Source organism: Vigna unguiculata, chromosome 1 (assembly GCF_037176805.1).
Source record: "Vigna unguiculata cultivar grain cowpea cultivar isolate G323 ecotype 2 chromosome 1, ASM3717680v1, whole genome shotgun sequence".
In the NCBI taxonomy this organism is placed as follows: domain Eukaryota; kingdom Viridiplantae; phylum Streptophyta; class Magnoliopsida; order Fabales; family Fabaceae; genus Vigna; species Vigna unguiculata.
In genome coordinates this window covers 41,430,923-41,444,942 of record NC_140792.1, presented here as the reverse complement: position 1 = coordinate 41,444,942, position 14,020 = coordinate 41,430,923, and the positions used below count along the sequence as shown (strand labels likewise).

General features: G+C 26.3%; 1 protein-coding gene across 1 annotated transcript; it reads right to left on the bottom strand.

Annotated features, from left to right (window-relative positions):
- Window positions 1–4,286: 4,286 nt before the first annotated feature.
- On the bottom strand, window positions 4,287–8,080 carry LOC114180669 (adenosine kinase 2-like). Its single transcript, XM_028066972.2, has 12 exons — window positions 7,932–8,080; window positions 7,694–7,747; window positions 6,916–6,962; window positions 6,738–6,769; window positions 6,552–6,653; window positions 6,399–6,466; window positions 6,167–6,243; window positions 5,952–6,049; window positions 5,806–5,876; window positions 5,660–5,726; window positions 5,385–5,568; window positions 4,287–4,624 (listed from the first exon to the last, which is right to left on the bottom strand). The coding sequence occupies exons 1-12, from the start codon at window positions 8,012–8,014 to the stop codon at window positions 4,482–4,484; spliced, it is 1,026 nt and encodes a 341-aa protein (XP_027922773.2). The 5' UTR covers window positions 8,015–8,080; the 3' UTR covers window positions 4,287–4,481.
- Between the last annotated feature and the right edge of the window lie 5,940 nt (window positions 8,081–14,020).

Here is a 14,020-nt window from a genome sequence, read left to right as displayed (position 1 = left end):
TAATTGGGACCAAATTGGATTAAATTTTAAAAAATAGAACTTAATTGAAAAAATAATAGAAGACTTAATTAATAATTGAACTAGGACCAAAAAATTATTTTAATCATTTATTTATATTGTTTTTCCTATTATACTTGCATCTAAAATTTAATTGTTTTTCTTTTATGATGTGCATGTGGATGAAGATTTTGACAACTTGCAATTACATGAATATTATTTTAAGAACAAAGGTAAATGTTGTATTATTTATTCAATAATCATAATAAATACATTTAAATTTCCTTTAATTAATAAAAATATCTATATATAAATATTATTGTATTTTTTAAATAAATTTAAGATCCATTTACAGAAAGAGTGGGTATTTTAGACTAGTATATTATTAGCGCATATTTTTTTTTTGTATAAAATTGAAAGTAATTTATTTAAATGGAATACACTAGTATCGTTAGAATTGATTTAAAAATAATTTCAAAAATATTTAATAAAATTATAAATTTAAATTTAAATAAAAATATAATATTTATAAAAAAATAAATTTGATCTCAATTTAGAAAAAAATAATAGTGTTACATTTAAAAGAAAAATAAAATTGAATTAAATTAAAAAATAAATATAAGAATCAAATTGATTACAAGACAATAATATATAATTGAATCAATTTTTCAAAAAAAAAAACTACCATGGAAATGACTTGTGTTGTTTGAAATAAAAAATGTATTATTTGAAGGTTGATTTAGATTTCGAATTGAATTGAACAGTGAATACCCATGAAAGTAATAGTCATAAAATATCAACCCAAGCTCTGTAATGTCTTTGCTAAACAAAATAAATTTGTTTCTGATAGCTCTAATTAGGCTATTTTGGTTGGAGTAATGTGGTGATTATTTGAACGACCCTTTTACGTACAGAAGTAACGACAAAGCATTGGTCGGTAGCAAAAGAAAAGGAGCACGAATTACGGAAAGTGAGTATAAATGTATGATAAATAGTTTAGGAAAAGTGATAGCAAAACAGTGTTGATAGCTTACACTTTATTATTGATTAAAAAGTATTAAAACTACGGAATTTTAAACATCACTAAATAAAATGTACGATAATATTTTACTAAACTTAATGAGGAAAAGTATGTTGGATGACGATGTTTTAGCGATCCAGCTGCACAAAGCTGTCCTTGTTCCAAACAAGCCGTAGAACCAATCAATTGGTAATATGATCTAAGCAAAGGGATAATCACCTGTTACACGATAATGAAATACTTCGTGACCTTTTTGTCTCCTTCTTGTCCGATAAATTATGTTCATATAAAAAGCATGACATTGCACACAATTTTGAAATAAAATTATTGAAAGAACTAATAAACCACCAGATGAACAAACTCATCAAATTCAATGTTCATATTAAAAAAATTCAGTGCAGCATACTTTCAAATATCTAAAAATGCAATGTGAAAAAGTGTTGTTTTGTTGTTTTTCTCATAAATTAGATAATATTTTTTTAAAAAACACAATTTTTGTAAAGTTAATCAATCGACTTTAAGCAATTGATACTTCCTAAAAAAAGTTCCACTAGAGGTACTCTGTTTCTAAGGATGGTAATATTGTTGAATATAACTAGTCTCTTAAAAATTATAGTCATATCAGTCAGTAATATGCAATTTGAAGTTGTGTCTTGTAATTTGGAAAATCATAGATGACGAATAACAAGAGGATAAAAAAAAAAGATAATTATGTTCCCTAATGACACATTTAACTATGATGGTGCAGGTCTAGTTGCAGCTTAGACAAATATTTTTCAAGTCTCTCATTTGTAAAATGAGATGAAAATTCAATCACCTACTAATAAAATGCAAGTTTGAGTAGAAAATTTCTTATCACTCATTTGTAAAATGTAAATGAGTTGAATATTAGATCTTTTATTTACAAAACACGTGTCATGAGAAATTTGAAGACTCGCTTATAAAACGTATGTATTCTAATTAATTTTTCTAAAATGCTTGTAAAGCTAAAATAAATCTCCTAAAAGGCGATTGGTTGAGCCTTAGACAACATAAGGTATTTACTTTTAAAGTTTTTATGGCATATTTTATTGTGTATTTTAAACTACTTCGAGGAAAACGCTGCATACAATGAATCATTTTGAGATAGGGAACATTTTAATACTTTGGACACTTCATATTTTGGAACATTAGGAAAATGTGATGGATCGCCATGTATTATAGCAGCTTCTTTGGGCCCAATGTTGATTGGGCTCATAATAGGAGTGTTTCATTTAAATTAGAACTTTTTCTAACCTTAGGCTCCAAAGAGCTAAAGGCTAGGGGTTGTGGTGATAGACCCAAACCAATCGGCCCAATACTGGTTATGCTATTAGGTTAGGCATTTCCTAACCTTACGCACAAAAAAGTTAAAAGTTGAAAGACTATGTTGTGACAGGCCCCAACTAGTTAGTTCAATACCGATTGAACACTTTATAGGAAAGAAGATTAAGTGCTACCTAGGATACCACATGATGATAGTTGAGGAAATTAAAGTGTCAAGTCGGATAACAGATAATAGGAGGTAGAGGAGTGCAATAAAAAGGCATTAAAATGAGTGAATAAAAGGCATTAAACTTGTGCACTAGAGAAGCATTAAGGGAGCAAAGAAGTCGAGGAGACATAAAAAGTAGAATAAACAGGAGCACATGAGAAGAGAGACAGGGGATCATATATAGGGATGGCAACTAAGTGGGTTTATGGGTTTCCCTATCTCATATGCAACCCCATAGAAAAAATTCATCCTCATACTTATACCCACACCTAAAAATAATGAATATAAAACTTTTATCTCATCCACATCCCCACCGAATAATGAGTATATTATCGTATCCATTTTTTTAGTGTTTCAATATTAATTAATTTTTATAAAATAAAAAAAATAGTAAATAAAACATAATATTATCAAATATTTAATATTAAGAGGGAGTTGTTTATTTGGTATCAATTATTTAGAAAGAAATCATAAGTGTATACTTCTTAAGTTAGAATACCAAATAAAATTTTATCAAAACTAAAACATTTATTAAATTTGCAAACATTAATAGAATCTATTTGATAAAATTTTAAAATATTTTTAAAAAATATAAAAATTAAATAAATATTCAAATTAAAATATATTTTAAATGTCAGTTTATTTCAATTTTTTAAATTCTAATAAATATTTTTTTATACACTAATAGAAGTTATAATATACCACTTGATTAAAATTACACAAAGAATAAATATTAAAATAATAATAATAATAATAAAATTTTAAAATAGATATTGTATATTTTGAACTTCAATATATGTTGGATGCTAATAAAAAAAAATTCATGGCAATTATATTACATTTTTATATTATAATAAATAAAATTTATTTGTACAATTATAATAACAAAATTATAGTATGATTGATAATAAATTAGAAAATAAAAAATAAGTACATAAAATATATCAAAATAGTATTCTACATGATAAAAATAAATAACAAATAAAAATATAAAAAAATTATCAAATATGTATCTTTAAAACAATTTGAGAGACTATTGAATGAAATTGCACAACACAAAACAAATGTATAATTAAGAGTATGATAAAATGAAAAATTTCTTAGAGATTTAATAAAACCTTTTCAAATATCAAGTCAATGGTTGAAATATAACAAAAAATTGTTTTAGCAAAACAAAAAGAGTTATTCAAATGAAACAAAAATTAATAACAATAGAATAAGAAGATAAATGAAAGATTTACGTTATTAAACACTTAAATTAAAAGGGTTAAATATCATCGTGTGAAAGAAAAATATATAATAAATAAAAATATTCAAATATGAAACATAAAAAATATTTAATTAACATACACTATATGAACATAATTTCATAATTACATAAAGATTATGATAAGATAAAAAATATATTGAAAATACAAATGACAAACCAAAACCAAACAACTAGGAGAAATAATATATATATATATATATATATATATATATATATATAATGTTACATAATTAAATGTAAATATTTTAATAATTTAAATGGGATAAAAATATGGTAGAAACAAATATTATGACAGGTACATGGACGAATATATACATGTCATACCTAATTAAAAAGTTAGAAATTTTTTATACTCATACCCAATCAATACGAGAATTCTTCATTAAAACAGGACGAGTTTAAACAATACCCATAAATATCTAATCATGCTCAAACTGATCGAATTTTTACCTTCGGCTAGAACAAATATCTAATTAAAAAAAGACTTTGTAAGAAACTTGGCAAAAATAAGATTACCATATAAAAAGTTCAATTCTCCGGTGAAACTTTTCCTCGTTTACCCTAGTAGTTCGGGATGAAAAATAAAAAATCAGTTAACAGCAACTATCACAATACAACAAAATGTTTCCTGATGACAATCAAAAGTTCATAAAGGCAACAACACAACCGGGAGAAACCACTCAATGGAAATCAGGCTTCTCTGGATAAGTGCAGCCAGATCTTTGGATGATAACGTTTGCTGCATAAGAGCCAGCTCTCACACATTCTTCAATGGGCTTCTCCTGAACCAATTGTGAAAGAAATCCTCCAACAAATGCATCTCCTACAGAGAAAAAATAAAAGGGATGAAACTAAATCCACATCTTGTTTGGCACCTACCAATGAAACATATCCGTGCCTTAAAAATCATAAATAATGTTATGATCTTTCCATGTTGGTAGCAATGTTGTATGAGAATAATATACAATGCATTTAGGAGAAATGCAGAGAGGAATTATGTATTCGTATAGAGCATATCACAATTGAAGACAACAGAAACATGTGAAAATAGGCTTGCTACACAAAGCCTAAGGCCGGTTTAGCATTTTTCTAAAACATACTCTAGTCTAAAGTCTATTTGGTAAAGAACTCTTTTAAACAGAGGTAAACAACACCCCTGTAAATAGGATATTAAACTTAAACTTACATGTTTATTAAAAAGATTAAGCCTTTAAATAGAACAATAAGAACATATTCTCAAAATACTTAAAAATTTAATATTATAATACTTATAACAGATGCCATAATAATGATATTATTTTAAATAATTATAACAAATGGAGCCTTTCTTCAATATATGGAGTCAAACAATGTTATGTTTTTCATTATGAACTAAATAATCAGAAAATTAATTCCCCATTCGATCTAAGTCATTCCTAACCTAATGATTATGCACCTCTAACTATGGGGCTATTCTTCAACTAATCCACTCTGCCCTGATCATGTATCCGCCTATCACAATGAAAGACCATTACGAGATTTATTTACATAAATAAATACGTAACATAACCGCATTTGAACTCCTAAAAGCAGTAGCACAGTACCTGCTCCGTTTGTGTCAACTAGTTTCTCTTTAGGCAAAAGTTCCACGGGAAACATTTTCACCTGCCCATCCTGAGCAACACATACAGGATCCGCACCCTGTGTGATAACTGTTATCCTTCTATGCTTTCCTGATATCTTTGGCCACTGCGAAATCTTTAGAGCTATCTCCTCGACATTTTCAGTCTAGAAAAAAAAAAAGACCAATAAATGTAATGGTTTAACATTCTACGTCCAAAACCACAACTTCTCTAAAGATCTGATATACAAGGGTTACCTCCCAGCCTTGAATTTTAGAAAATATTTTTGCTTCAATCTCATTTCCAAAAACAAAATCTGTATACCTGAATCACATAATGGACATCCTTAAGAACAAATATGTAAAATTTCAATCATTTTAATTTATCCGAGATGAATCCTTACGGTAGAGCTTTCTCCAGTCTCTCCCTGAATAACTCACAGATGAAAGGGGCCGAAAGGTTCATCGAGAAGATCTGCATACATAAATAAAATTAAGAATCGGAAACCTCCTTCAAAAGAAAAAAACAAAATTTTCAATCATATTTCACCTTGTTATTTGCAGCAGCATGCTCAGCAACTAACAGGATAGAATCTGGTGATACAGTGAGGAAAAAGCCAGCAATATAAATATATTTGGCCTTTTCTACTGTGTGAGGGAAATTTGCACAGCAAAATATGTCAGTCAACCGAAGTTTGAATTACTCAGGCATGAAGAACTTAAAGAAGAAAAAAAAAGTGCCTGCATAGACCAACAACAAAGTACCTAGTGCCCAATTTTCTGGTTTCTTCAAATGCTCAGACCTGTAGCAATTTGCAGCTGCTAAGTTTGCAACAAGCGACCTGTATTCAGAGGCGATCAAAATGTAAGGCTTCCAAAAATTTGCAATCAAGTAGAAGTCAGGCCGAAGGATATACTTTATTTATAAACGGCATAAAATAATTTCAATTATAAAAAACACTGAAGCAAAAGGTACAGAAAATTTTGATTGTCTGACCTTTCGCCACCAATTATACAAACAGCACAAGTTCCAGTAGGTGTGGATTCATCTTCATGATAGTGAACCTGGTGAATGAAAAATAAGATAATTGTTAAGCCAGTACAGAGAAGCACATGCCAGTGAAAGGAGAAAATGAGTGATTAAACCTACATTTACACCAGCAAGCTTTGAGCTCTTCTTCATCTCTTCCCCAAACTTATCCTTTCCAATGCCACCCATGAAACTTGTTGCACCAGGAACTTGGAGCATCCACTACAAGAAGAAGTAATGGTAAATTACTTTAACCAAAGCTACTGCACATCCAGATTATTACTAACTAACTATACAAATACATACCTGAGCAACCTTGATTGAATTCTGAGTAGAACCTGCCGGCACAAAAAACAAATTGTAGCAACAGTCATTACCAATTATGTTTTTCCACTGCTAATCGCTTTCTTTCTTTCTTTTATTGAATTCGCTTTTGACATTAAATATTAAGATATTATCCAATATTCCAGATCTAGTGAAATACCTCCAGAAATGTACTCCACGTCATATTTCTCAACCAATTCTTCATATCTGAAATGGAGCATCTTATCAAATGAACTAAAAAGATATCTTTTAACAAGTAATCATAAAAGAATCTGCAATTAAAGATCAGCAGAGAAAGATCCAAAATCTTATTAAAATATGAGGCTGAATACCCCATGCACTATTGCAACAAGTCTTTACTTTACAATCATGCAAAAATACACACACTGATATCAATTACCATGTATCTAAGGGAAGATAAGCCAGATTCTGAGTATTCCTTCAATAGTTGATATAAAACTTTGATCCAGTTCTGTAAACATTTTCTTGCGTTGTATTTCAATTAAAGTTGAAATTTCACCGTAAATCTTTGAATGCAGATCTTTAGCCTGGTTGTTAAAGTAAATCTTTAATTCTAATTTAAAAAAAAAAATAAGAATCACCAAAGCAACTATTGACCATATATCTGTATCTAAGTTTTGTCCAAATAAGAATAAGCCCACGCAAACCAAGAACCGTATCAAACTAGCACGTTTCTGATATCCCAAAGAACACATTCAAAAGTCATACAACATCACGCTCCAAAGTGTAAAGGACTGCAGTGCTTGCAAGGACACAAAATTCGACGTTCCAATGATAAAAAACCTCAGTCACCAAAGCAAATCAACAAACCGCAAAACTCAACCAAGCAAAACGACGGCGTTACAGGACGAACAAGACCAATAATCAACACAACAGAGAAGAAAAACACAGCGCTGCTTAAACAGAGAAATCCTTACATAGGTTTGTGCTTGTCATGCGCAAGAATCGCATTGTTCAAGGTCAGAGAGTACCTGTCATGTCACAGAAAAACAAAAGAAAGAACATTCAGAAGCAAACCACACGACTTACGACGTCGTTTCACCATCCAAGAAACGAGGTTAATCGTTATCTCAGGAAATTAAAAACAACGACGGTGAAACGAGGTTAATCGTTAAATAACGGCATGCAAAAGAGAAAGGTGGCGAGAGTATATACTTTTTCAAGAACTCAGGGTCGACGGTGGCGGAGATGTCGAGGAGAGGGTTTCCCATGCCGAGAAGAATGCCTTCGGACGCCATTGTAATCGAATCAAACAAAACGGTAAGAGAAGAGTAAGTGACTGTGAGAATGAACGACGAAAATACAATGCTACGCTTTTATACGTGGTGCTTACTTAGCAGCGCCGTGCGTCTCTTGGGCCCACACGTTGAAATTGATATTTTGTTTGCCATTTTCCACGTCATCACACAGATAAAAATAAACTAAAATGATTATTCACCTTCGTCAGGATCCAAATAATCGAAGGTGGATGAAATATCTAAAACTGAACCAAAACTTGGTAAGTTCAAAAACATTAACCTAATTCTATCTTGTAATTAGGTCAAATTTTATTAACAAATACTGTACAAAAAGAAGATGATAGATACGATTATTGTCTTTATAATTTTTCTATTTTGTTATTATCTCTTGTAATTAAAATATATATTTATTTTATAAATATTAACATTTTAGTAGAAAATTATATTTAAAGTAACATGGATAATTGATGGAAACAATAAATTTAATCATAATGGTCGGTCCTTCTAATCAATGATTTTAATTGTATGTAATAAAAAAAATAGGAGAATATTAACTCATTATCGTATAATTAATAAACATAAAATTTATAATTAAGTGTTTCATATGTTTAATACTTTATTTAATACTCATCAATAATAATTAAAAAATAATAATAATAAAATAAATATATTTTAATGTTGTTAAAAATTAAATATAATTAAACATAAAAAATTTCAAATTAACAAAAAAATCTCAGAAAAAAAATAGTGTTCAACATCTAAAATTATAAAAAAATAATAATTAAAGTATTAATTTGAGTTGAGACTTTAAAAATTTTAATGTCCGTATTTTGTATCAAAAATTATTGTCTAAAAATTAAAAGGATATTTTTATCTTTAAACAATTTGCAATATGCATTTATACTATTTTAGTTAATGTATTTAATTATTTCAGTTTTCAATGTAAAAATAATATTACCAATGAACATTAATAATTTTTTAATGAGTGTCTTAAAAGGGTACGAGTTAACATTCTCATTTATTTAAAAAATAAGAATATCCATAAGTATTACATAGTTGTTATAATATTTTATTTAATGTTTACCGATAAAAGTTAAAAAATAATTAAATAATAAAATAACTATATTTTAATGTTATTAAAACTTAAAATATAATTAAACATAAAAAGTTTAAATTAATAGAAAAATTAACAAAAAATAGTATTAAATAACTAAAAAAATTACAAAAAAATAATTAAAGTGTTGATTTGAGATTTAATTGAATTTTCAAAATATTTTTTTATTGTTTATATATTTTAAAGGATATTTTTGTTTTCATAAAATTAGTTATATGTATTTATATTATTTTAATTAATAAAATTAATTATTCCAGTTTTTAATGTAAGAATATAAATCCAACACATAATATTTATTCTTTAACCATTATCCAGGCATTATCCAGGCATTTGTTAACACCCTTCTTTATTGATTGTAAGTATTTATTAATTCTCGTATAAAAACATAATAATGTTGTTATTTATTATTTTTTTATAAAACAAAATATATTAATGTTATTTGTGTCACTTTTTTGATGTGTTTTTTTCATTAAATTTTTTTGGTATTATGTATTCAATTTATTAAATTTTAATATATACAATAATAAGTTATTATGATTATCTTTCGTCTGTTGTTTTATTTTAATTTTGTTTGTATTCTCATATTTTATTACGTTAATTATTTTTAAATATTTTTAAAATTTTAGAGGGTAAAATTGGATTAATCTTCGCTTGCATCCAATGATTATTATTTTTTTAGATAAAACATTACTTATTTAGTGGCACTCAAGGAGTAAAAATTCTACCATATTTTCTTTTGCTTCTCGTTTATTTTCCTGAAAAGATTCACATACTAAAGTTATCTGCACACTCCTTGTTCGTCGACACAACACTTACACTAAAGGTACCTGCACACTCTTTTTATCTCTTCCATCTGTATCTTTGTGTTTTCCTTTGTGTATCGTCTTTTTTACATTTATATATTCATTCTACAAAACAAGAGGCATACGTATGGTTAACATTACAATGGTTTACGATGCTTCTACATGCTTCTACCCTTTATGGTGTCGCTGACAACTTACTAAATGATCACTCTAAAAAGTAGTAAAAAATGAATTTAGTGCAAATTTTGCCAAAATATTATAATAGGAGGGGTTTATCGCTTGAAGCGCCACTTGGCGGGAACTCAAAGGGATGTAATTGCTTGCAAAAGTTTGACGGATGGAGTCAAAAATAAATGTTTGAAGTTGTTATGGGCTTGCAACAAAGATAATGAAAAGACCAAGGTTTGATATCGAGGATAATGATGTAGAGACTGAAAAAAAAAAGTTGAAAAAAAGGACGTGAGCAATAGTAAAAATATTTTTAAGAAGAGAAGAATACATCCTCACGTTACAATCAATCAAATGTTCAAAAAGGATAAAAGAGAAAAGAGAAAGTACTTGTAGAAATGTAGAAAACTTTTTCTTTGAAAATGCCATACCGTTTAATGTGGCAACAAGCAAAACATTTAGGAAAATGATTGATTCAGTTTCAAATTAGGGCAATACCATGAAATTAGAGTAAAGTATTTGAAGGAAGAAATTAAGGCAACAAAAGATGCTTTGGAGATTCATAGGACTGCATGGAATAAAACGAGTTGCATAATAATGACTAATGGGTGGATTGACAAAATTGGAATGACTATTTTAAACTTCTTAGTTAACCGTCCAAAGGAAACCTTTTTTGAAATTTATTGATGCATCTTATATTTAAAAAAAGCTGATAAAAATTTCTAAAAAGTTGGATGACATTTTTTAAGAAATTGGTGAGGAGAATGTTGTCCAGTTATAAAATAGCAGGTGAGTCATTAATGAGAAAAAGGAAGAACTATATTGGAAAAATATTGTCATATATCTTTGAAGGATCCATTTCCTATAATGCAACGGCTTAAAATGATACATTTGGATCAAAAATCAATCATGAATTTCATCTACGAGTCAATGGATCAGGATAAAGAAAATATATAAATAAAGTCGAATGCTGATAAGAAAAAGGTTGGCAATTTACTAATCTTCAAATTAAAATTTTATTTTATCTTTTATATTTTATATCTTAAAATAATACAACATTTGTTTAATTGTATTTTTAGTTATGAAGACACGTGGAATATTATTGATAGGAGATAGGACAATCAACTCTATAGGTCTTTACATGTTGCATATTATTATATAAATTTTGAATTGCATTATTTTTTCGATTTTAAAGCTGAAACAAAAGTTAAAATTGACATACTACAGTGTATACAAAAGATAGTGGCTGACCTAGAGGAATAATGGTTGATTGATTTCTCATTGGAGGGATCTCAAAAACCAAGAAAAATTGTTTGGTAACTCTTTAACTATTAAGACGATTGGGAAAAAACCTTGTTGAGAGTCTTATGAAGATCAACATTCAAAGCTTAAATGTTTGTTATTTGTGTACTTAGTTTAACATGTACTTCTTCTTGTTGGAAAAGATGAGCATAGAGTATTTTAAAGACAAGTTGTGTTAATTAATGTTGTTTAACATCAAACAATTTATATAAATAATTGCATTCAAAATGAGATAAATAATGAATTTGTATTTTCAATGATATTAATACAATAAATGTTAGAAGGGTGATCATAATACTAAAGAAAAAAGAATAATAAAAAGAAGAATAAGAAAATAATTTTGATGTGAATGAATACATTTATTTCATGATTACAACACTCAATATGAACAACTTTTCTAATAACAAATTATAGCACTTATAACTATTATAATTATATTATATCAAATTTTTATATGAAATTCTTCTTCAATAAAAATATATTAGATCATTCCTTTTATATTGTATTACTTTATGGTGATGTATAGAGGTGCATTAGTACTTTCTTTGTAATATTAATTTTATATCTCTTATTTAAGGAACAACCTAATATGTATAGCATTGTCAATTTTTAAATAAAAATACACAACTTTTTGTAAGATCCTGTAAATGTAGTATAAGTGGTTATAATATCAGATAAAAGATTTATAATCAGAAATAGGCTTATTATCAAACAGAGGTAAATATACAATTTCATCTTTTAAATACTAAATTATTGTTCAAAAATGTATTTATTTTATTTTTGTATCAATTTATATATACATTAATATTTTAATTTTTAACTATTGTCTTACAATAATATTTGAAAAATTAGATAAATATTTTAATTTCACCGTTATAAAAAATGAATTAAGTCAATAATTTCTATTTTACTATAAATAAATAAATAAATAAAATTATTTATAAAAACAAAACATTCCTAAATAAGATAATTTGTTTTATTACAAAGTTTTGACTTATGAATAGACGAAGTAGATTAGGTTGATATTTTTAGCTCAATATGTAATAACGAACTCACTCGTTTAAATTAAGTTAACCCACTTTAATATCTAATATATTATGCAATTATAGTTAAATGAATTTTATAATTATTTGATCTAACATATTTTAGCAGGATAACTGTGTATAAAATTTTGGATGTCAATTATTTGAAACATGAAAAATAAAATAAAATAAAAGGATATGGTATTTTGTATTATTATCTGGGTTTAGTTTTTAATGTTAAAGTTATTGTTAAGAAGTTTTTGAACTAAATGATCTGAAACTCTCCATTTTATGTTTAAGAGGATTTAGAAGTTTAATGTCAATTGAAAATGAATAAAAATAATAATATATAGATGGAAATATTTATAAATTTATTATTCAAGAATTTGGGTGAAAAATAATATTATATTTTTAATACAATTTCTTTTTATCAAACTTCTTCTAGTTACTTTTTAAAAAAATTATAACAATATATCAAACTCACATTTATATGTTAGAATAATAATGACGTATATAACAAGAAAAAAAAAATATCATCTTTAACCGTGTGTTTATTTCAAATAAAATATTTGCGAGAGATACAAAAATCGATTAACAAAAAAATAATTAAAAACAAAAAAGCGAAACAAATATTTGAATGTTAACTTTCTTTGTAAATTAGAATAGTTGAGATGGAATACGTTACAATGACGGTTTTCTCCTTACATAGTTGTTTACAGTTGAATAAGTTTAATTTCATGATAACAACAAATATAAATAAATAAAATATTATAATATATTAAATATAATAAATAATCATTATATATATAAATATAGTAATAATAGAATTATAAAATAGTAATGAAAATAATATAAAGAATAATAATATAAAATAATAAATAATAATAATAATAATAAAAATAGAAAACAAAACAAATTATCCTATTTTTATTAATTAAAATATTTTTTAATATATCAAATATATTACATTATTCATTAATTTTTATAAACTCTTCTTTTAAATACTTTATATTTTTTTTTACAATCTTTCTCATTGCAACAATTTCACTTTCACTTTTATTTCCTATATCCATTCTTCCAAGTCTATATTTAACAACGAGTTTTCCTGAAAAACTTTTTAAATAAAAAATCATTTAAAAACTTATTAAAATGTATGTAAATCCTATTTCACTGTATATCGCTACAACTACAAGTAAAAAAATATACTGTTATTACGACATTTAATAAATGATGTCGACTCTCATTAAAAATTTAAATATAATTTTTTTTTATCATACATATATAGATAATTTTATTTATTACTTATAATTATAAATGTTATGTTTTCATTGAGTAAAATCATTTTAAAGTAAAAAGTTGCAGTCTTTTCATCTTCTTTGTTGTGGCCCGGTTTCGGCGCCAATGCAGTACTCGTCTTTCCTTCCCTTATTAAATTATAATTAGTTCTTTTACTAAAAATATTTTAATTTAATATTTTTAAATACAATATTCTCATATTTTTTTTATTATATAAATAAGTTATTTGAATATTAATAAGTTTCTATTTCAAGATTAACTGCATAATTAATTTTAAAATAAATTTTACTTATGAAAAAAT

Excerpts from the sequence above, each read along its gene's own strand:
- LOC114180669 (XM_028066972.2), bottom strand. The coding sequence starts at position 8,014 with ATGGCGTCCGAAGGCATTCTTCTCGGCATGGGAAACCCTCTCCTCGAC. Across the intron at positions 6,244-6,398 it reads TGTATAATTGGTGGCGAAAG|GTCGCTTGTTGCAAACTTAG; the intron begins GTCAGACAATCA and ends CTCTGAATACAG. Across the intron at positions 5,569-5,659 it reads CTAAAATTCAAGGCTGGGAG|ACTGAAAATGTCGAGGAGAT; the intron begins GTAACCCTTGTA and ends TTTTTTTTCTAG.